The 25630-nt window shown below is 40.9% G+C and overlaps 1 protein-coding gene across 1 annotated transcript in view; it reads right to left on the reverse strand.

Moving 5' to 3' along the window:
* card11 (caspase recruitment domain family, member 11) overlaps positions 1-25630 on the reverse strand; it is a 302244-nt gene that overhangs the window by 16551 nt on the left and 260063 nt on the right. The window contains exons 18-21 of the mRNA XM_073060648.1: positions 13590-13686; positions 12362-12451; positions 5269-5401; positions 3479-3658 (exon numbers count right to left, since the gene is read on the reverse strand). Coding sequence (XP_072916749.1) covers positions 3479-3658; positions 5269-5401; positions 12362-12451; positions 13590-13686 — 500 coding nt within the window. The remainder of the gene's footprint in view (positions 1-3478; positions 3659-5268; positions 5402-12361; positions 12452-13589; positions 13687-25630) is intronic.

Raw genomic sequence — 25630 nt, forward strand, 5'->3', positions numbered from 1 at the left:
ATGGGAGCGAAGAGGACTCAGCTTTACCACCAAGCTGAAGGTCTACCGAGCAGTGGTTCTCACCACCCTCCTCTATGCCAGCGAGACCTGGACTGTCTACAGCAGACACGCTAAACAGCTCAACCACTTCCACTTGAGCTGCCTCCGCAGACTTCTCCACGTACGATGGCAGGACAAAGTTCCAGACACGGAGGTCCTGGAGCGGGCTAGCACCCACAGCATCTACACCCTCCTACAGAAAGCCCAAGCCAGATGGGCTGGCCATGTCGTCAGGATGTCTGACAGTTGACTACCAAAACAGCTGCTGTATGGAGAGCTGAGCCAGGGCAAGCGCTCAGTTGGAGGGCAGAAGAAACATTTCAAAGACTGCCTCAAAGTGTCCCTCAAAGACCTCAACATCAATCCCAGTAGCTGGGAATCACTTGTTCTGGACCGCCCAACCTGGTGGAGCAGGACCACTAAAGGAGCGTATGCAGCAGAAATCAGACGCACCGCAGAGGCTCAGAGGAAACGCGCTGTGCGCAAGGCTCGAGCCACCTCCACTTCCACTGCAGCACCTACCCTCGTGTGTCCCACATGTAGGCGAGCTTTCAGGGCCCGGATTGGCCTCACCAGACACCACAGTCACAAACCCTCCACCTGACAGAAGTCGTGGTCGTCTTCTACTCCGAAGGACGAACAACAACTGATTCTGATGTTACCCTCGGGGTGGTATGGTAGTGTAGCAGTTAGCGTAATGCGATTACTGCACCCGCTGTAAGATTGGTGTTCATTTCCTGTTGCTGTCTGTAAGGAGTTGTACATTCTCCCCATAATGGTGTGGGTTTCCTTCTACGTTCCAAAGACGTATGGTTACGGTTAGCAAATTGTGAGCATGCTATGTTGGCACTGAAAGCACGGTGGCACGTATGGGCTGCTCAGAACAATTCTTACTGATTTGACTTGATACCAATGATGTCTTTCGTTGTACATGTGACAAATAAAGTTAGCCTTTAAATCTACTCCACCCTTTCAGCGACCTACAATTGTTCCCCTTTCCCGCTCACCTTGCCCCACCTCATCTTTATCATCTGCCTGCACCTATGCATTGTTAAATCTCTTGCTTCTGATCAAACAGAAACCCTGCTCCTCTTCTCATGGATACGGTCTAACTCACTGGATATTTTGCAACATTTCTGCTTTCTTTAGTTTCAGGTTTCCAGCAACTTGCATCTTTATTTTGCTTTTGTAAGACCAGGTAGACACATCACTTCAGCAGTGATAGGGCAAGAAGATGGAACTCTTGATTCACATCTGAACCCACATTCTGTTCCATTCATTATCCTTCTGAAAGCCGGAGCTGTGATTTGTACATGAAGGTGTATTTGAAGGGAAGGAGCACTCTAGGGAAAAAAAAATCAATTAAACAATGCAAAAGCTAAATCTCAACAAGATGATCAAAGGACCATGTTCTTGCAACCTCATACCCATGTGTGACCCCCTGAAAGGCAGTATGGTGATAATGAATAATATATACATGGAAATAGAAGGCTGAAGTTTATTTTTTGAAAAAAAAAATCAGCGTGTCGCATTCTTTCAATTCAGCTACAATGAGTGCCCCTGAGAGAACTGAGAGACTGATGCCTCTAGGTCTGCTAAACAGCCTCCAGGCAATAAACCATCTAAATGGATTGGCTTCTGTCTTCAGGCATGGAAAAATATGAGCCTGCAGGCAAAGAACATGGAGAGCGTAGATATTCCTGCCTCTGTCACACTGAGTAGCCTCAGGGTACAAACCCCAGAGTAACTCAACAAGTATGCTACAACTAAACATCATGCAAATTGTACTTTGTTTGAGCAAAGAGGGCCAAAAACATGCATCTCTCATCATTGTAGGTCAAGATAAGTTCATATCATTTCCACGGATGGGTAAATAAGTAAATTATAATCGTGAATATGTTTCTCATTTAATCACAGTGAAAATCTGAGTTTTTATAAGAAAGAATGATACACTATCATATACAATATATCATATATATATCATACAAGTGTATGGGACATTGGAAAAAAAGTTGAATTTCCCCATGGGGATGAATAAAGTATCTATCTATCTATCTATCTACATAGAAACCTACAGCACATTACAGGCCCTTCGGCCCACAATGTAACCCACTCTAGAAGCTGCCCAGAATTTCCTTACTGCATGGAAATGAAGGGTCCCGATGAAGGGTCTCGGCCTGAAACGTTGGCTGCTCTTTTCTCACAGATGCTGCCTGATCTGCTGAGTTCTTCCAGCATTGTGTACGTATTCTCTGCATAGCCCTATATTTTTCTAAGCTCCATGTACCTATCGAAGAGTCTCTTGAAAGATCTTATTGTATCCGCCTCTACCACCATTGCTGGCAGCGCATTCTACACACCTACCACTCTGTGTGGAAAAACTTGCCTCTGACAACCCTCGTACCTACTTCCAAACACCTTAAAACTATGCCCCTTCATGTCAGCCATTTCAGCGCTGGGCAAAAGCCTCTGGCTATCCACACGATCAATGAATGCCTCTCATCATCTTTTCACCTCTAATAGGGCACCTCTTATCCTCCATCACTCCAAGGAGAAAAGGCCAAGTTCACTCAACCTATTCTCATAAGGCATGCTTTCCAATCCAGGCACCATCCTTGTAAATCTCCTCTGCACCCTTTCTAAAATATCCACATCATTCCTGTAGTGAGGTGACCAGAACTGAACACAGTATGGACTATTCTACAGTCAATGAAACCAATGGATTGACCACTTCTTACAGGACCACACTTCTCCAAAACTCTATTAAACAGTTCCTACTCTATTTCATTCTTCCTCTAGGGAAAGCATTCCTCTTACATTTTACATTGTTCTCATTGAATGAGTAACACAAATCACAGCTACATCTAGACTGGTTGAAACCTTGCTTGGTTCTAAATGGATTTCTGTTGGGGTTTGAGGAAGTATGTTAAGAATATGGAATTTCTTCACCTCCTGGTATTGCAAAATGTTCCATTTCAAGTACATATCCAATTTCTTTTGAAAAATCTGATGTTGCTATCCTCTCGATCTAGAGCTAGAGTCCACAACACACTATTTTCTTCCACACAAGAGATTCTGCAGATGCAGGGACCCATGGTAACACACTTGATGCTTTGTGTCGAGAGCCTTCATCAGCAGTCTATTCCTCATGACAGGTGTTGAGTGACCTGCTGAGTTCCTTCAGCATTGTGTGAGTGTGTGCAAGACTATATTGTTTTTACCTCGTCTCAGATTCTTTCGCTAATTAGATTGACACTCTTCTCTTTAATTGATCTTCTGCCAGAGGAATTTTTTTCTCTTTATTTTTGTTTACAGTTTGGAACTAGTCAAGTAGAAATGGCCTATCTATAAAGAAAACTCTTAATAATATGATCGAATGAGCAAATTTCACCACCCTGTTTGCCTGAAATCTTTGTGACCAAGAGGTAACTTGCTTTACCTGGTTTGCAGATGTCAAATTCCATGGCTTCTCCGGAATTAAGTAACCTATGCACAAGCATTTTGGCCAGTGGAGTGGGTGAGAACAACACGGGGCGCTTCCGCTGGGTGTGATATGGATGAACCAGGCTGTATGGTACCAGGCTGAAATTCTTTTTGATGTCACTTTCTGCATCTACATCTTAAAAAATAAAAACAGAATTAAAAAGGGGAAGTAGTATTAATCTTAATTTACATACATGAATCTTGCAATTCAATATATATTTGGCACAAAACAGACTACTTGTGCAATAACTCAATACTGTCTGTCCAATTTTGTGATATGGACGTTGGCTGCTCTATTCACTACAGCAATAGCAGGAATTCGGAAAAAATACGCTATTACACTGTAAATGAATGCCTGGAGTTGTGCATGATCTTTCTTGCAACCACCTATGAGAAGTACTGTCAGGAGCAGCTCCAGACCCTTGCAGTGGCCATGAGGAAATAGAACAGCTTCCTGTGGTGGGGAAGAGGAAAACTGAACCACTTGAAAGACTGCCAGTTAGGAGGTGACAAGATGAAGTGAGACTTGAGAGAGCAGGGAGAGGCAACCCTTTTTGTCAGGTCAGTCTTTGGGAAACATCACTGTACTGTTCCGGATTTTGCCCCGATAAACTTTAAGTTTCACCGATGGACAAAGATAATAATAATAAACAGATCATTTTAGGAATTACCGAGATCCTGAAATGCTTCCCAATTTTTGAGAAAGTAGAAATCAGTGAAGAATTTACCAGTGCCCTTTACTGCACCAGCACAGTCTTTGGATATTTGAGGAAAAGGATATTTGAAGTTGAAATCCTCAGTATTGAGGCATGAAACTCATTGTCTAATGGACAGCAATGACCCCTGATTTTCTATAAACTTCTGAGATGTGGAATACCTACAGAAGACACTCAAAGCACTGGGAAGATTCTACCATTGCTATGGAGAACATTACCCATTGAGTCTGCTCCAGTAATCAATTGTGACTGATCTGTTTTCCCTCTCAACGCCGTTCTTCTGCCCTCTCCCTGTAACCTTTGAAGCTCTTGTAAAGAACCTACCAAGCTCTACTTCAAATACACCCAATGACTTAGCCTTCACAGCCATCTGTGGCAATGAAATCCACAGATTCACCATGCTCTGGCTAAAGAAATTCCTCCTCATTCTGTTCTGAAAGGACTCCCTTCTATTCTGAGACTGTGCCCTCTGATCCTAGACTTTCCCAATATTGGAAACATTCTCTCCACATCCGCTCCATCTAGACCTTCAAAATCCTTCTAATTTACTGGAATGAAAAATGAACTAATTTCAGTGTCCTCTCCTGGATATTGAGGCTCTAGTTACACTCAATGGTGGCATTAAAAAATACCCTACAGCAGGCTTCGTAAACAACAACCTACTCTGAGTTGTCATGGGAAGGGATTACAAGGTGAACAAAGGCAAAGATTCATGGGTGTGCTCAAAGCATTTGGTTAAATGCAACATCCCTACTAACACTGAGAACCTCTGGCCCATGACCAGACAAAATGGAGAAGGAGCATTCAAGAATGACATTAAGTTCACACTGAAGTCCTGTGTGAACAGCAGGAGGAGCATATCACCTCACAAACTGACCCTCACTACTCAGTCTGGTGCTTCCTGCCATATTTGTGGAAGAGTCTGATTCCCACTTCAGCCTCATCAGCCACCCGTGGAATTAAGCCACTACTGATCTGAAGAGACTGCCAAAAAAAGAGAGAATTAATGCAATATGTTGCTTTCTTTTACCATCTTGCTTGTCGGCTGCGAATTTCAGAGTTTCAAAAGAGGCTTTCACTGGACCAGATGAGGAGCTGGTGACAATTCGCACACGCTCACTGCTGTTAAGTCTTTTGTACTTGTTATCAGACCTGCTGACAAACTATCAAAAGAAATGGACAAAGTAAGAACATAACTTACAAAGTGGTTACAAGAAAAGCACACCAACAGAACTGGCCCATTAATTTCAAAGAATAGACTGAGATCGTATTGTGCAGGAAGGTCTTCAACATACAGAACCATGGAAAGATTATATTATAGAAATAACTCACTTCGCACATTACAATGGAAAATGGAATTATAGTTCAGAATCACAATCAGGTTTAATATCACTTACATATGTCAGGAAATTTGTTGTTTTGTGGCAGCATGACATCACCACACATAATAATACTAACTATAAATTACAATACGAAGTATATGTAAAAGATTAAATTAAATAAGTAATGCTAAGACAGAGGAGAGGGACACTGATGTAGTGTTCACGGGTTCATTGCTCATTCAGAAATCTGATGGCGGAGGGGAAGAAGCGGTTCCTGAAACATTGCGTATGTCTTCAGGCTCCTGTACCTCCTCCTTGTTGAGAAGAAAATATATCCTGGGAGATAGGGGTTGTTAATGATGGATGCCACATTTTAGAGGCATCACCGTTTGACGGTGTCCTGGATGCTGGAGAGGTTAGTGCCCATGATGGATAAGATGTCAACTTTCTGCAGCATTTCCGATCCTGTGCAGTGGCCTCTCCACACCAGACGATGATGCAACCAATTTGAATACACTCTACGGTACATCTGTAGAAATTTTCAAGAGTCTTTGGTGGAAGACCAACTCTCCTTAAAACTCCTAATGAAGTATAACTGCTGATGTGACCTCTTTATAATGGCATCAATATGGTGCCGAGGACAAGATCTTCAGAGACATTAACACCCAGGAACTTGAACCTGCTCACCCTTTCCAGATCTGATCTCTTGATGAGGACTGGCTCCCTTGACTTCCTCTTTCTGAAGTCCACAATCGATTCTTTGGTCTTACTGACATTGAGTGCAAGGTTGTTGCTGTGACACCACTTAACCAGCTGATCTATCTTGCTCCTGTATGTCTCCTCATCACCATCCGAAACTTTGCAGTTAGTTGTGCCTTTGGTAAAGTTATAAATGCTGTTTGAGCTGTGCCGAACCACACAGCCATGGGCGTAGAGAGAGTAGAGCAGTATCCCAAGCATGCATCATTGAGGTGTAGCAGTGTTGATTGTCAGTGAGGAGGAGATGCATGGACTGGTCTCCCGGTGAAAAAGTCAAGGATCCAGTTGCAGAGGGAGGTACAGAGGCTCTGGTTTTGGAGCTTGTTGATTAGAACTGAGAATATGATTGTGTTGAATAGTGAGCTGCAGTCAAAAATCTGTTCACGTTTCCTGTGTTTATTCACCTGCACTAATTCTTAATCCAAAACAAATAATAAAACCATCATTCTTATTTTTGTGTCCCTTAATGACATCTGTCCCAACCTTTCTAATCTCTCTGGTGTGCGGAGCTGTACCTACTTCAGTAAATCCTTCACTAGCCTCCATTACTTCACTCTCCTCTTTTGAGAATTGCCTCAAGACCTACTACTTTTACAAAGTTTTGGTTTTATCCTTGTACCCCTCCTCCATCTTCTGTTTCAATATCTTCTGATATGAATCAGTGTAAAATTTTATAGATAAATGAATGAGGAGCAGGAGTAGGCTATTCAGCTCTTCAGACCTGCACCTCATTTCATAGGACCATGGTTGAGCAGATTTATAGCCTTGTTATTTTGTCTGCCATTACTCCCATGAGGTGCCTCAAGACTTTTTTTTAAATTACCTTTGTCATTTAAATACAAATCATGTTTTTTTTTCCATTGACACTGTAATTATTTCTGGGGCAAAATCTGTAAAATCACATTAGACAGCAACATGGGAATAGGTGCACCACATGGATTAAAGAGATTCTAGAAAATGGTTCAACATTGCATTCTTAACTGAACTTATTAATGCAACCTGTTCATGGATCTCCCCGCCACATACAGAATGCCAGCAAATGTCAACACTCTGATGGCCAAACTTTACCTTCAACCTGAAGTTCACATATGCACCAGCATGGTTTCACAAAGGAGTTATAAAGAATAGGGGGTGATGATATGAAGGTGGTACCTGCATGTTTATTTAATTACTTGCGGAGATACAGTGCGGAATACGCCATTATCTGCACTGCCCAGCAATCCTCCAATTTAATCTAGCTAATCATGAGACAATTTGCAATGACCAATTAAATGATTAACTGGTACACCTTTGGACTGCGGGAGGAAACCGGAGCACCTGGAGGAAACCCACATGGTTACGGTGAGGACATACAAGCTCCTTACAGACAGTGGTGGGAATTGACCTGGGTTACTGGTACTTTAAAGCATTGTGCTAACCACTATGCCATTGTGCTGCCCCATCTTCAACATAAAACCAATAATGATGTCATGTTGGGGCATTACAGCAGAGTTCTTACACAGACAGTCAGGAAATCTCCCATTCGTGGGCTCCTAGTCAAGTCTGTGTTTAACAGATTCAAGACTCAAGGTTCATTTATTATCAAAGAATGTTTAAATTACACAATCCTGAAATTTGCTTGCTCATAGGTAGCCAAAGGACAAGAAACCCAAAAGAACTCAATTAAAGAAAAAAGAATAAAAATATAAATCAAAGGCCAACACTCAATGCCCAAGAGAAAGAAAAACAAATCATGCAAACAATTGAAGGGAACAACAATAGCATTCCGAACCAAAACTGAGTCCACAGGTCAGAACCCTGGTGCAGCCTGGAGTAGGCCCAAAGCCTCACTTATCAGTTCATCATATTAGTGGGCACAAAGCACAACAGCTGGGGCAGTCTTCATAGCCTCAGCACCATGGAGATGACCAGTAGAGTGTATCTACTGAATTGGAACAAAATAAATGTTTGGGGGGGGGGGGGGTCAGTGAGGAGCACAAATGCATCAAAGCCAAAATAGACAATAGACAATAGACAGTAGGTGCAGGAGTAGGCCATTCGGCCCTTCTAGCCAGCACCGCCATTCACTGTGATCATGGCTGATCATACACAATCAGTACCCCATTCCTGCCCTCTCCCCATATCCCATGACCCCGCTATCTATAAGAGCTCTATCTAACTCTCTCTTGAATGCATCCAGAGACTTGGCCTCCACTGCCTTCTGGGGCAGAGCATTCCACATATCCACAACTCTCTGGGTGAAAAAGTTTTTCGGCATCTCTGTTCCAAATGGCCTACCCCTTATTCTTAAACTGTGGCCTCTAGTTCTGGACTCACCCATCAGCGGGAACATGCTTCCTGCCTCCAGTGTGTCCAATCCCTTAATAATCTTATATGTTTCAATCAGATCCCCTCTCATCCTTCTAAATTCCAGTGTATACAAGCCCAGTCACTCCAATCTTTCAACATATGACAGTCCCGCCATTCCGGGAATTAACCTTGTGAACCTACGCTGCACTCCCTCAATAGCAAGAATGTCCTTCCTCAAATTTGGAGACCAAAACTGCACACAATACTCCAGGTGGGGTCTCACAAGGGCCCTGTACAGCTGCAGAAGGACCTCTTTACTCCTATACTCAATTCGTCTTGTTATAAAGGCCAGCATGCTATTAGCTTTCTTCACTGCCTGCTGTACCTGCATGCTTGCTTTCATTGACTGATGTACAAGAACACCTAGATCTCATTGTACTTCCCCTTTTCCTAACTTGACTCCATTTAGATAGTAATCTGCCTTCCTGTTCTTACCACCAAAGTGGATAACCTCACATTTATCCACATTAAACTGCATCTGCCATACATTTGCCCACTCACTCAACCTGTCCAAGTCACCCTGCATTCTCATAACATCCTCCTGACATTTCACACTGCCACCCAGCTTTGTGTCATCAGCAAATTTGCTAATGTTACTTTTAATCCCTTCATCTAAATCATTAATGTATATTGTAAACAGCTGCGGTCCCAGCACCGAACCTTGCGGTACCCCACTGGTCACAGCCTGCCATTCCGAAAGGGACCCGTTAATCACTACTCTTTGTTTCCTGTCAGCCAGCCAATTTTCAATCCATGTCAGTACTCTGCCCCCAATACCATGTGCCCTAATTTTGCCCACTAATCTCCTATGTGGGACTTTATCAAAAGCTTTCTGGAAGTCCAGGTACACTACATCCACTGGCTCTCCCTTGTCCATTTTCATAGTTACATCCTCAAAAAACTCCAGAAGATTAGTCAAGCATGATTTTCCCTTCATAAATCCATGCTGACTCAGACTGATCCTTCTACTGCTATCCAAATGTGTCGTAATTTCCTCTTTTATAATTGACTCCAGCATCTTTCCCACCACTGACGTCAGGCTAACCGGTCTATAATTCCCTCTTTTCTCTCTCCCTCCTTTCTTGAAAAGTGGGACAACATTAGCCACCCTCCAATCAGCAGGAACTGTTCCTGAATCTATAGAACATTGGAAAATGATTACTAATGCGTCCACGATTTCTAGAGCCACCTCTTTAAGTACCCTGGGTACTTATGCAGATCTTTTCTGGGTAACGTAGAGTTACCTGCAAAGAAGGCATCCGGCAGGACATATGTGTGTGCTAAAGCACTAAAATGAACCAAATGTTATTTGTTTCTGAAGTGTTTTTCTTCACATCTCTGGAGAGCTAGATTAAATCTCAGCTAATCATAGTTCTCTTGATTAGATATCTTTAGATGCTGGATAGAAATTTATTGAATGATGAACAACGATCTATGATGAAAGGAATGTAACATATTGGCCAATTTTCACATGAAAGGCAGAAAGGGAAAGGAAAGGTTTCCATTTTTAGCATCTTGCATAACACACAAGATGCTCCAATGCAATCTGCGGCCAATGAAGTACACTGTGAAGTGCTTTAGTAATATAGGACATAATGTAGCCAATTTAAATATAGAAATCTCCCTTAAGCAGCAATAAAATTAATTTCCTTAACTGATTTTGGTCAGGGCATTGGGAGTTAAATAATTTAGTCTAATAAACGTTTTTCCAATAATAGTCATTTGAGTTTGACTAAGCTTAATCCAATAGCGAGATATTTGGTAGTCTGTAGGGATCACGTGCTGTTTACAACAGATTAAAAACAATAATGAGGTTTTCTGTTCAACCTCCACATTACCAGATATTGTATTTATAAAAGTTTCTCAGAAGCAAGGGCTCACTAATAAAGGTGGTCTTTCAATGGAAGCAAAACGTGAGAAAAATCTAAACAGGTAATAATGAATAGTCTAATGTTCCTATAATCTGTCCCTGCTTTGGTGATTCTAATGAAAACATCTTTCAAAAACAATGGGCTGCTTTCCATATAAACTCTTTTATTAAATGTGATACAGAAAATCTATTTTCAGATATTCTGTAGGAAGTGACCTTCTTCAAGCAATTACCCATGATTTGATTTGACCTTTCAAATACGATTTACTATTCTGCTGTAATAATTCTTCAATGTAAATAAGCTGTCACTGTGAGACATGTAGCATTGATCTTTGTGATACTGTTCAGCCCTGCGTAGGAATATCTTGCAGGTGTTCAATAGTCGTGCCTTTCCCCATTACTTATGCATGGCTATGTACTGTGTCATATGCCAAAAGGGGAAAGGGCTTCTTTTTTTAAAACATACTGTTCTGAGATATTATACAGTGAGGAATTAGTTGCTTTGCAATGCTCAGTTCATTCATTTATTTATTGTGATACAGCACGGAAAAGGCCCCTCCAGAATTTTGCACTGCGCTGCCCAGCAAATCCCTAGATTTAATCCTCGCCTAATCACAGGACAATTTACAATGACCAATTAACGTACCAACCAGTTTGTCTTTGGACTGTAGGAGGAACCCCACATGTCACGGGGAGAACGTACAAACTCCTTACAGGCAATGGTAGGAAATAAACCCAAGTTGATTGTACTGTCAGGCGTCGTGCTAACCCCAACGGTAAATTTCAGTAATAGGGAACTTGTCAATAAATTGAATGCAGACCTCAGGAAAGGTCTATATGCAGAGAATATTTGAAATGTGAAACTCACAATCATATAGTGTGGCATAGGTGTATTTAAAGATGCATAAGAGAGAAAAACATGAGAAAGATATACCGGTTAACAAAAGAATGCCGAGTCAACAACATCCCTTGAATGAATAAAATGATGATACGTGAGTAAAAAACAGGAAATAGACCTGATCATAAACCAGTGTAAGAACAGTGAGAGGCATTCAAGGAGGAAATAGTAATGATTCAGCTCAAGCATATTCCTGTTGATTAATGTTGCGACAACCAAAGTTGGACCTCCATGGATGTCAAAGAGCATGCAGTGTGTAATAATGCATAAGTATAGAGTTTTTGCCAGATACCAAGATCTCAATATCACAGAATGGATGGATAAAATGCAGTCATTAAATTATAAAGGAAATTTGGAAGAAAAAAGGGCATAAAATATTGATGAGTAAATCTAGGGAAAGAAACAAAGATACAGTACAGATGTGTGGAGAAGGTAGGCAATGGGATGATTTTCTATAGAACAGCAGAGAGAGTTAGTTGACATTGAACTATCTAAGGGGTGAGGAATTTCCCTCAGCAGAGATAATAATGTAGATTTAAGACAATAGGTGGGAGAGTTTAAGGGGGATTGAGGAAAATGTGAATGGGGCAGTCTGGCAGCACAGTGGTGGAGTGATGCATTAAGAACACATTTAAAAGTACATGGATGACAAATTGAGGATAGGTGTCATGAATTAAGAGGTAGGAAGTGGGAATATGCTTGAGCATTTCTTTCTTGGGTTGCACGTACACTTTCGATGGAATAGCTGCCTTCTTTCCTGTAAGCTTTTAATATGGTATGATCACAGCAAGAGAAAAACAATTTTACTTTGATAGGGTGGGAAAAAGTTTTTGTGGAACTGAATGTCCTGTAGCTGTGCTGAACATCATGACCCCTAATGTAATGGTTACTATGGTGAACCTGACGCGTGATTTGAAATAATCACCTGTAAAATCTGACCAAGGAAGATACTCGCTCGTGAGAGACGGGGAGCCTTGGGGTCAATAGGAGGCTGTTCTTCAGGCTGGAAGACATTCTGGAAGAGAGAGAAAAAATCACAGGTGTCACTGCCTGGTCTCACTACTTGGAACTTGCTAAATTACTACACGTAGTATCTGGCTATCTTCAGGGAGTTCAATGGTTACTCAAATACATTACTATCTCACTTCAGTGGGCAAGTTAAACTGATTTGGCTCTTTGTCATTATTTCGATCATTTGATTTCGTTAGTGCCTTGCAGTTCCCCCCACCAATCATTACATGTCTACAGCAGTTGTGAAAACCAATTTCAATTCTGATTTTGATTTTGTAAAAATCCAGTTTTCTTTAATCGATTATAGCAAAAATGTAAGTATGTATAGGAGATATAAATGCAGAAAACATCAAAATACAACACCTGAATGAATCTCACAAAGTGGATATTTACATTAAGAAATCAAATACTGACAGTTATTTCCCATTTCACTTTCATGCTAGTCAGTAGAGTTAAGCAAAATGTTGGGATTATAGGCTTGCTCAGTTTTTCAGCACACTCTTCACTACTGCCTCTCAGCTGGGTCATTTTTCCTTAGTTGAACAAAATCTTACTTGGATTGTCATTGTCACGCTTACTTGTTATTGTCTCAATATCTTTCGCAAAACTTTCCATATCTTGGTGTGTCAGGAATTTATAGCATCAGACAAGTTTGCTTCCACTGGGGAAAATAAAAGATTTAAGGAGGAACTTGACAAATTGCTCTGTATGTCTAGAAACTCGACTGTTAGGGAATAGACAGAATATGTAAATTGAAAATGTTGGAGTTGGCTAGGTGACCAAAACGCTGGAGTAGGCTTATGGAGCTCTCAGTAGCTTTTATTTTCTTTTGACAACTCACAGCTAAATAGATAACTTCTCAGCATAAGTACAACCGTAGTTTATTTCTGGAAACTGTTTGAATCCACATTCAGCAGTGTTCTTGCCCTTAGACTTAATATTTAGGCAGCAATTATACATTAAAAGATTTCAGAGCATTGCTGCTGTGCGGTCCAAAAAGTATTGTACCAAAATATACATAGTTTCTATAATGTCAACAATTTAGATAAATAGCAGAGTTTTAAGGCAAAATAGGTTATTCACTTAATAGAAATTGATTGTACAAAACAGTATAAATTATTCAGAGTGATAGGAAGACAGACCCATAATCCTCGGAGTGTGCTATATTGATTGTCTGTCTCATCTCTGCTGCCACGGTACATCAATCTCTGAATCTTCACCAAGAGCAGCTGCTGAGCTCTGTAACAGAAAGATGAAGGCCAAGGATTACACTTGTACGACCCTGGTTGAGTACAGGTGATCTCAGCATGTTTCACCTTTAATAATAATGCTGCTGGTTAGATCCCTGTGACAAAACATCATCCTCTTCATTTCTGACAAGCACAATCAAGTCTACAAACTCAGTGATCTCTATCTCCAGTGGCACTTTTTCAGATGTTGTTTGCTGACCCCCATAGTCCATGAATCATCACAAATGAAACACCCGCACACACAAAACTTTTTGATTCAGCATTTGCAGACAGATATTCACCAGACTCTTTCCCAGAGATCAGAGGCTCAGCATTGTGAAGAAGTAGATGGAAATGTTACTCTTGGGACGAGAGCAGCTGTTTGCTTGTGCTGACGCTTTTATCACAAAGCTGGCAAAATTCCGTTTGCAATTTATTTTAATGAAAAAACCATTTCAGCTTGATTATGTAGCAGGAGCCAACATTTTTAAGACCCAACCAGACCATGTAATCAATTTGAATGACTTGACTAGATACCTTTCACCTGTATTTTACCTGAAATATACTGCAGAGCCCAGGATTGCCCTGGAGTCTCAAGAATTACACATTAATCTCCTGGGTACATTAACAAGAAAACCAAGAGAAAAATCCTACAGGAGTTCGGAAAAGAAGTGTGCTTTCTTTCCTATTCTTTTGAAAATATCGATCAGCTGCAAAAATATTGCAAATGTTTTTTTAAAAAAAAAGTGCTTGACTGTCAACTATTGACAGGTGACTAACAATGATTTTCAGTCATATTAGGAAAGAGAAAGTGCATGCATAAGCAAAACAGTGGGGGAGAAAAGCAGTGGGTAAAGGAGTATCCATGGAGGGAAAAGTACAGTCAACGTTTCAGGTTGAGATGCTGACCAAGATGATATGAGGTGGTTAAATAGAAAAGGCAATCAGAACCGATGGTTGAAGACCATATATTGAAAGTCAGGAATGTATCCAGAACTGGCAACCCTCCCACCACACTTCAGTTTTTCCAGAAACTGAAAGAAGGTGAAAGAAGGGTAGTAACTACAATCTGTAGAAGCATCAGAGGCAAAGCTGCTCATGCAGCTTATCTACACAGGTTCCAGTGCCTTTCTATGGATAGTTATTTTAATACGAGGAGAGATTAAGACTCTGGCAAATCCTACCTGACAGCATCGATATCAATTTCTCCAACTTCCAGTAATTTCTACCCCGTTCCCCTCTCCCCCTTTCCATTCCCCATTCTGGCTTCCCTTTAACCTCTCCTCCTTACTTGCCCATCACCCCCCTCTGCTGCCTCTCTTCTTTCCTTTTCTCCCATGGTCCACTCTCTTATCCTATCAAATCCCTTCTTCTTCAGCCTTTTACTTTTCCCACCTATCACCTTCCAGCTTCTCACTTCATTATCCCTCCCCCACCTACCTACCTTCTCCCTTACCCCTGCTTTCACCAATAACTTTCCAGCTTGCACTTCACCACCCCCCCCCCCCCCACCAACCCCATTTTCTTGCTCTGGCTGCTTCCTGCTTTTTTCCAGTCATGCTGAAGGGTCTTGGCCCAAAACATTGACTTTTTATTGCTCTCTGAAGGTGCTGCTTCACTTTTGCTGAGTTTCTCCAGCATTTTGTGTGTGTTGCTCTAGACTGCCAGCATCTGCAGAGTCTCGTGTTTCAAATTGATTGGGGTTCTCTTTGGAATACTGAGTATTACATTTCTTGTGTTCGCAGGATAACACTGGAATTTTAACTAAAGACATCAATTGGGAATTCTCAGTGTCATCCATCCAAAATATCAATCTGGTGGCAAGGAGCAGGGCAAGAAGGGAATCAGATCATAACTATTATCACTCACATATGACATGACGTTGTTTTGCGCAAACTTTAAAAAAGGATAATGAAATTGTTTTCATGCATTAGAAATCTGACGGCAGGAGGGAAGAAGCTGTTCTTAAATCATTGCAGGTGGGTCTTCAGGCTCCCAAACCTCCTCCCTGATGGTAGTAAGAAGAGGGCATGTTCCAGATGGTGATGGTCCTTAATGATTGATGCCACCTTTCTGAGGCACCACCTCTTGAAGATGTCCATGATGCCACGGAGAGACCCAGAGGAGGAGGGGGCTCATTTTATGTTTTTTTTTCATTGTCTGAATTGCAGGAGATAGCGGTATACCTCAATGGACCCTGCAAGCAAAACCTGGCCCTCATCTTACTTGGAGTATCATGCCAACCCCATTCCTGCTACTGTGAGTTTTTCCTACTCATCTGATTAAAGGCTATTTATAACTTCCATATCACTTTTGAGTGGTGGGGTGGAGATACATCTCTACCAAAGGAGGTGCAAGCAGCTCCTTCCCTCCACTAGCCTGCAGGCCACCTTTGGGCAAAGTGTAGCACTTGTTTAGCACCCCCCCCCCCAATCAGGGTCATGTGAATGGGAGCAGGTGGTGGATGGTCACATGAGCAGCCGGTGCAGATCACAAGTCCTGGTTACGTGACCATTGACGCCAGGCAGACAATCTCTGAAGAGTATTGACAATGGCTGGGGTCACCTGTCTTGTAAAGACACTGCTCAGAAGAAGGCAAAGGCAAACTAGTTATATTGAAAAATTTGCCAAGACCAATTATGGTCATAGACCATGACTACCCATGTTATATGACATGGCACATAACGATAACAATGACCATTTTAAAGTGATCTTTTATCCTTACTACCTAGATGTTTCTAGTGTTTCAGCACTTTCCTCATATTTATTAATTCTGATCCTTGGCATCCTGCTGCACTTTCTGATGTCACTTCCATAGTGTTGAAAATGTACAGACCATATTAACTGCCCTCAAACTTTAAACTTCTACCATATCTTCTTTACTGTTTCAGCCCAAGTTAATACTCAAGAGCTTTAAATTGATCATCCATTCACTATCACATTGCCAGCTGCAAGAAATGTTTACAAATGGACTGCTGCATCTTCTCAAAGACACTTGCTGGGAACCAGACCATCTGAGATGATGGAAGATGCTCTTTAAAGGCAAGATGAAACATTAAAAATGTTTTCGTTTGTGTGACTTCATCTCTCCATACCTGCATACTTCTTTATGGAAATTATGTCCATAAAACTTACACAACGTGCTCCTCTGTTTCTTTCCATTGAGTGTGCATGCACATCATGCTTTCCTCCCAAAAATACATCACCTGACAAATATTCACACAAAATTGAATCTGCCAGCTGTTTGACTAACTTGCCCATGCTGGCCTGAATTATTTAACAGCATTTTTTGCAGTTTCTGCTTTAGTGCCATCAGCAAAGTTTGCGATTGCGTTCCCTATTCTTAAGTCCAATTCATCCATCTGTCAAGAACAAAATGGTCCGCGTATTAACCTCAGGATGTAGTCGACATTTCTTCTATCAAACAACATTCATTTTGCTTCACTCTTTGTTTCATACTTTACATAGGAACTGCAATTTAGAGCAAATTCAGTGGCCATTAAAGCCCTCAGAACAACTTGAGACCATTAAAGCAGTAAAATAAATGTTTTTCCATTCTCTTCCGTTAAATTCCTTCCCTATCACATTCTCTCAGCAGTCTTAAGATACTGCACAGCATACCATACCCAAGGAAAATGAATTCATGAATGCATTTTCTGTAACTTACTTTAGATTCTTTTACGCTTGTACTTTAAATTGCAGTTTTCCAGTGAGTAGATGCAGGCTGTGAGGGCATTAAGTTGCTGGGGGGTTCTTGCTGTGCAAAGGTAACTGTCTCTCTGAAATATATTTAACTCTATTCAAGCTGACAGCTCAGTGAAGAGGCTGCACTTGCAATATCTCTCAAATATCTCCAGAAAGGAAATCAACATATACACAAAACTCTTCACACCATATCCAACACAATAAATGATCTAAACAAAGGAGTTTAAAATAAACAGTGGCTTTCAAATGCTACAACTGAGTACTACCTTAGTTGTATCTATAAATCCAATTTAAATTTTTCAATAAATTAATGTTCTGACTGGCCACTGTTCAGCTAACTAAATAGCAGAAGGCAAACTTGCATCAGTAATTATATGCTGAACCTGTAGATTCATAACACCTCTTTGAAAAGGCAAAATTGCCATATGAGTGAGGCAGAGGGCTTTTGGGGAATGGGTACCGGGGTGGCGGGGAAATGACGTTGAGAAACAAATAATATTTTTACATATTCTTCACCTTGTACTTAACTGGAATTTACTTCTGAACCTGTGTTGAGTGTAGAAGTGGGAAGTCATGTTACAGCCATGTAAAGCTCCTGTTAGGCCGCGTTAGAAACACTGTGTGCAGTTCTGCTCGTCACATTACTGTGAGGACTTTGGAGAGGGGGCAAGAGAGGTTCTCTAGGATGTTGCCTAGATTGGAGTGTATTACCTCTAAGGATAGGTTGGACTGATTTGGATTGTTTTTTTGTAGATATTGGAGGATGAATGGAGACCTGACAGACATACGGAGTATAGTCAGAGACTCTTTAACTTTTTACCCCAGGGTGAAAATGTTAAATACTAGAAAGTAAAGTATTGGTGGGGCGGGGGGGGAGAGTTTAAAAGAGATTTATAAGGCAAGCTTTATTCTTATACATAACAAACAGGGAATAGAGGAATATAGACCACATGCAGACAGATGTGCAATTTAAGTTGGCATTATGGTCAGAACAGAAATGATGGACCAAGGAGCCTATTCCTGCCCTATACTGTTCTTTGTTCTATGTTGAAAAATCAAAAATAATTTTCAAAAGTCGTAGTGTACAACCATCCCCAACAATAAGTAGTCTAACCACATACCCTTGATATTCAAGGGTACCATTACCAAACAGCATGCTTTCAACATTTTGGGAGTCACCTCCTAAAATGAATCGGCTAAAATGAATTTGGAAGGGTCTGGGCCCGAAACGTCGACAGCGCTTCTCCTTATAGATGCTGCCTGGCCTGCTGTGTTCCACCAGCATTTTGTGTGTGTTGTTGTTTGAATTTCCAGCATCTGCAGATGTCCTCGTGTCGGTTACTATGTGTTGTACTTGCACGAAGAAATGCAGGATACCCGGTGGCAAGTGATTTATCTCTTGATATGTCTAAGTCCTTACATCAATTACATTGCACAGATCAGGGCAATGATGCAACAGTCTCCTACGTGTGTGAGTGCAGCTCCAACAACGCTCACGCAGACCGACATCAACCAGGACAAGCTGGCCTTCTGGATGGAAACCCGTTTGTCTGCTCTCAGTAGCTGCACTGTGTTGCAAAAATGGAATGCACTGCAGGTACTCGTCTAAGCCACACCAACAATACCTCCCATGGTCTTCACCAGCAAGAACATGGGCTGCAGGTGTATGAAAGCACTCCATCTGTAGGTTGTGCTCCAAGTTGTACATCATCCTGACATGGAACTCTTTTGTGTTTTTTTTTTATTGTTATTGGGCCTAAACCCAGATATTCCCTTCCCAACAGAACTCTAGGAACGTCTTCACTAAATGGACAGCAGCAGTTCAATAAGTCACATTACCACCACTCATCCAGGGTATTCAGGGTGATAATAAACGCTGCCCTTGTCAACAATGTCATATCCAAAATAAGGAAATATGAATAATTGCATAAATACAAAGAAAAATATAATTGCTGTGCTTTTGGGATAGAGGAGTGGCAGTGAAACCAATTTAAAAAGATCATTTAAAGACTAGCACGGTACATGATGGTCTTGACAGCTTTCTTCTGTGCTGTTTATTTCATTTATTCTGCTCCAAAAATTGTCTGAATGTGCTGCATGATGAGAAATGGCCACTAGTGCCAAGAAAAATGTTGCCATAAATATAAAACAGATTTCTTCATCTTGCAGGCATGCCAGTTCTGCTGCTAGCATTAGCAACTGGAACAAAATATTAATCTTTGTCCAAATATCAGTCACAGGTGGGGATGTGTGCATCTGCTTCACATGAGAGGACAGATATCGAAAGCTCAGTTTTGACAAAGAGGCCTGGAAAAGTTTGTACATTATAGCAGTGTAGGGCATGTGCACCCTTCTCCCAGGGGGCCATGCCAGATTTCATAGGAACCCTTAATGAAATGAAAGGGAAAATATGCTAGATGATGCAAATAAGGTAGCAGCAACAGAGCTTAGCCTGTGGAATGAGTGAATGAGTGAGTGAGTGAATGAGTGTGTGTGTGTGTGTGTGTGTGGTAGGAGGGTTTGCCACAGCAATCGTTACCTCTACTCTTGCTTGACCACGCACAATTCACCGTTCACACCTTGCAGGGCGGTCTGCTGAGATCCGCTCCACAGCCATCCCAAATCACAAACTGCAGATTGGGTGGGGCTGTCTGCAGCAAGGTGAACCAGCGAGTATGCGGCAGGAGACTGGTTCTCTTTGCCTTCCGCAGATATGTGCATGGGATAATATTTATAAAATGTAACATGAAGGCTGCAGTTACTGCAGTGGGGTCATCTGCTAGAAACAGCTAAACTGCAGAGAGGCAAGAATGCTTTAAGTCTCCACTGCATCATTATCTACCACTGTAACTCCCATTAAATCCTTGATACATTATATTTTGAAAGAAAGTTCAATTCACTTTTCTTGGTGACTGCATGCCCTTTATTGCCAATTAGAATTTGCATATATAATAGCATTTAAAATATTTGCCTAAAATACTTAAAAATACTGCCTAAAAGGCTAGTTTTATTTTTAGATTTATAACCAATACTGATACTTACTCGCATGAGATTATACTTATAATTATTCAGCACTTACGAATGCTCTGGAGAGCCTACTCACACAATTGTATTGTTGTTACTCTGCGCGTGTGCTTGCGGTTATTTTTTAAAATTTGTTTTATATATCTGATTACCTATGTCTACTGCGGCATATCGTGCAATGAGTCTATTGCCACTTTCCTTGGGAAACTCAAACTTTTCAGCAGCAATATTGGCAATATTAGAAGTCACAGGTTTATACAATTACCTTGTGTTGGCGCGTGGCCTAGAGGATAAGGCATCGGTCTAGTGATCTGAAGGTCACTGGTTCGAGCCTCAGCTGAGGCATTGTGTTTGTGTCCTTGAGCAAGGCACTTAACAACACATTGCTCTGTGACGACACTGGTGCCAAGCTGCTTGGATCCTAGTGCCCTTCCCTTGGACAACATCGATGGCGTGGAGAGGGGAAGGCTTGCAGCTTGGGCAACTGCCGGTCTCCCATACAACCCTGCCCAGGCCTGCGCCCTGGAAACCTTCCAAGGCGCAAATCCATGGTCTCACAAGACTAACGGATGCCTATGCCCATACAATTACCTTCACTGGCCACTCTTAAAATAGAATTGCAAGATGATGATCTGATTGTGCATCTTGATCAATTGAAACAACTGTTCAACTAATATGGAATTTCAGTCAGAGACCTGCTGGAGATACATCTTCTGGATTGGGTGGTGGATCCATTTGGGGTGAATGTGAATGATGTTAACACCCCATTGGAACAATGTCTTATTGAGCTGCAGAGTGACATAACAGCTCAAAACAAAAATTCAAGCACAGGAAACAAAATTTCTGGATAATTGGTGATATTCAAAATAAATTTCTACAGCTCTGGGAAAAAGCAAAGCTGTTTTAAATTGAATTTCCCACCTCTTTATCGAGTTGAATGTGGTTTAGGTCAAACTCTTCACCTGCTATCAAAAAGCTCGTAATCATCTTTATGTTGTGAAAAGAAGTGATATTTGGTTATCTTTAACCGAGTTGCAACCAGATATTCAAAGAGTCGCTAGGTTTCATCAGTTACAAGGATCTCACTAAATCCCCAAAGTAACAATATTGAGTTTTTTTCTGTTACTGGTTGGAAGAATATTATATCTATTATAAATAACATATCCTATTCAGCACTTTGAAATTGTTTTCTTTTCATATACACTTGAAACATTATACTTAACATAAAATAATACCTATAGCCTTTTACAACATAAATATTGACTGAATATTAAAATGATTAGTACAGTGGAGACTTTGGAGGGTGGGGGCCACAGAGGTAAATGAAAGTCATAAATGGGCCATGAACAGAAAAAGTTTGAGAACTGCTGTGCTGCAGAACATCCACTCTGGGTTGCTTTATAATTCTGGCTTCATCTACGGATTGCCGCAGTGTGAGACAGTCAACCCCACTGCAGCTCATGGTGTCTACTAACAATGCACCAGAAAGGGAAGGTACTGGGACCTATCCATACTTCATCCCAATTCATCTTTCTTAAGTACAATAAACTCTGATAGCACTGGAAATGTACTATTCATTTGTGCTTCTCTGGTGCATGGAAATATTGGTGAGGAAGCTTGCTCTTGATAAGCACAAAATAGGAAATAAAGAACACATGTTTATATAGTGTCCTGGTCCCAGAATATTCCAAGCAGTTCCACTCAAAGATGCATTTCAGGTTTAGTCACTACTGTAATCTGTGGAATGCTGCAGTTGATTACACACTGCGAGGTCCCTCAATCCGATTTCAGATAATGCACATATAACCTGTTTCGAGAAAGCTTGATTATAGATAAAGAATTGCATTAACATCAAAGATCGCTTTTCCTTGAGCAGGGACAAAGAATATTTTCAGATAAAATGAACTCCACATTGGTTTAATACTCCATGTAAGAGCCATGCTTCTGTTTTCTATCGCATTGTGTTCTGTGTTTGTGTTTATTTCTTTTATTATGGTAGTTAGTCACGTGGGCGGGGGCATGGTAAAAGCAAAGGGAATAAGTTACATATTCATGCCTTATTCTGGGCAGCTTTAGAGCTGGGGACTGACGGATATCATATCTTTTGTTAACTACTTAACTTCGCTTAATTACATTTGACAGTGCTAAACTACTTAACTTTGATTAGGTACATTTAATATCGCTAGTTTAGCTTCATAAGTTATATTGCTTCAAGATTGTATGTCTTACTAATAAAGGATTGAATACATTCAATTGACTTCGAGGATCATTATTACTGGATTGGTCAGATGGCGCATTACGCAAGGATTACTACCCCCAGTTGGTTGGTTTGGAATTGCCAGCTACACTCCATTTAGACAGCACCTCTGAGATAAAAATACTGTGATGTTTAGTCTAGAATACATGCTCAAGGCTCCAGAACAGGACGAAAATGCACAACTGACCAGATTAGAAGTCAAAATGTTTTCACTCAGCGTAGACTGACACTGATACAAAGGGAAATAGAAGCATGCAACTAACTACCTGGAGCAGGGTCACTTGGAATACCTCCTGAAAGAATATTTTAGAAAAAAAGATGAAAGATTTTTATAAAGTGCCTCTCAATTGTTTTTCAAGTGCTTTACAGCCAGTAAGTACCTTCAAAATAAAAACAGAAAATACTGGAAAAATACAGCAAAATGCAGAGAACCATGGAGAAAAGAAAAGGCTGCAAGACCCAGTGACGTGGCTTCAACAGTTGCCTGTGGCAATGATTTCCACAGCTTCATCCCCCTCTGGCAAAATAATTTTTTCCTCATCTCTGTTCTAAAGGGACGTCTTCTATTCTAAGGTTGTGTCCCTAGACTCTTGCACTATTGAAAATACCTGCTCCACGTCTACTCTGATCTAGGCATTTCAATATTCAGTAGGTTGCAATGAGATACCCTCCCTCTCGTTCTTATAAACTCCAGCAAGTATAGGCCCAGAGCCATCAAACACACTTCATACTGTATGTTAACCCTTTCATTCCTGGGATCTTTCTCCTAAACCTACGCTAGACTCTCTCCAATGCCAGCAGATCCTTTCCTAGATATAGGGCCCAAAACTGTTCACGATACTCCAAATGTGCTTTGTAAAACCTCAGCATTACATCCTTGCTTTTATATCCTAATCCTCTCGAAACTAATATTAATATTCTATTTGCTTTCCTTTCTATTGACTCAACCTGCAAGTTAACATTTAGGGAATCCTGCCCTAGGACCCCAATGTCCCTCTGCACTTTCAATTTCTGAATACACTCTCTGCTTAGAAAATATTCTACACCTTTATTCCTTCTACCAGTGTGTATGACCAAACACTTAACCACACTGTTTCTTGTGCCCATTCTTCTAATATGAACAAAACCATAGTGCAGATTTCCTGTTTCCACAACAGTGCCTGCCATTCCATCTATCTTTGTATCAACTGCAAAATGTAAGCCATCACTTCGGTCATTGATGCACCATCAATAACTCTCTCTGAGACGTAAAAGCGAGATATCGGCTTTTATTGACTGGAAGAAGGAACGAGCAGTGAGTGACCACCATACTACATCCTGGAGACTGAGAAGCCGGGCTCAGACCTCCATCACCTTTATACAAGGGTCTGTGGGAGGAGCCACAGGAGCAGTCATCAGGGGGCGTGTCCAGACAGGTATATGTAGTTCACCACAGTCATACAAGTCATTATCATGTTAGACAGGAAGTAGCGGACTCAACACTGACCCTTGAAGAGCACCAATAGTCATTAGCAGCTAACCAGAAAGGGCCCTGTTTACTCCCACTCTTTGTCTTCTGCCAGTTAGTCAATTTTCTCTCTACGTTAGTATCTTTCCTATAACACTGTGGACTCTTATCTTCTTTTTGCAGCCTCATTATGCCATCTTGACAAAGCCCTTCTGAAAATCCAAGTAAACAACATCCACTGACTCTCCTTTGTCTATCCTGCCTATTATTTCCTCAAGAATTCCGACAGATCCGTCAAGCAAGGTTTCTTCTTAAGGAAACCCTGCTGACTTTGGCCTATTTTATTATGTACCTCTGGTTAGTCAATGTATCAAGTCAATCAAACTGAATTGAAGCATTCTGATGAAGGGTCATCAGTTCTTTAATTTTTCCAGAAATATTTTGCATCCCACTGAGCACTTCTAACATTTTCTACATTTATTTCAGGTTTCAAGCATCTTCAGTATCTTTTGAAACTTTTGAAATTTAGCTGTCAATGTATGGAGAGTAGTGACCATCAATGTGCACAGTACTAGTTCCCGCAATCAACAACACAATAATTATTTATTTGGCTGTTTTAGTGATATTGATTCAGGGATAGATATTGATCAGGGCATTGATGATAATTTCTCTGCTCTTTGTAAACAAACTGCCAAGGGATCTCTCAGATCCTCCTAATAAAACAGTTGGGAATTTGGTTTCACATCTAATCCAAAGGACGGCCCTTCCAACAGCACAACAGTTGCTTAGTAATGGAAGGTGAGGGTCTGCTTGAATCAATAGCATAGCTCTGAACTGATCTGAAGTCATGTTGCCCCCAAAGTCTCCCATCTCAGAGGCAAGGCTTCCACCAACCACTTGAGTGAGTTGGGCTTGGCCTTTTTTATGCCCCTTGGCTTTCAAGAAAAGGTTCAAAAGTAATAATTCAGAATTAAAATGAAGTAGAATATTTTTCCTACCATATCCAGCATACATATATCTACAACCCACTATATTCTCAGCAAAACATAGGCTAAGATCCAAGCAGCAGAGGGATTCAACCTCAACGTTTATCTCACTTTCTTGTCAGAAATCCTATTAACTAGTATTGATTAATAAAAAGCTCTCAAGCCTAAATAATCATTCATTCGCTATGAAGCAGGCCATTTTCTGTGTGCACAGACTATTTTTGTTGTACTTCAAGAATTCTGAAGATAAATGGCAATAGTAAGGAAATATTTGACATAGCATTAAAGTCAGATTTGAACTGCTTTATTTATCCTCTGGGTGGCACTACCTTCCTTTTTAAATGCACAAGCACCTTTTAAACAAGGCAATAATTATATTCAGTACCTTTGAGAGATAACTATTTCTGTGTGGGTTTCATTTGCTTTATGGATAATTATATTTTCTTGACAGTCACCAATTATGTGTCCAATCGTAACTTTCAAAAGTGGATGCATCTGAAAAAATGCTGAAGTGCTCCAGGGAAAGAGAAGAGAG

Source organism: Hemitrygon akajei, chromosome 11, assembly GCF_048418815.1.
Source record: "Hemitrygon akajei chromosome 11, sHemAka1.3, whole genome shotgun sequence".
Classification (NCBI taxonomy): Eukaryota; Metazoa; Chordata; class Chondrichthyes; order Myliobatiformes; family Dasyatidae; genus Hemitrygon; species Hemitrygon akajei.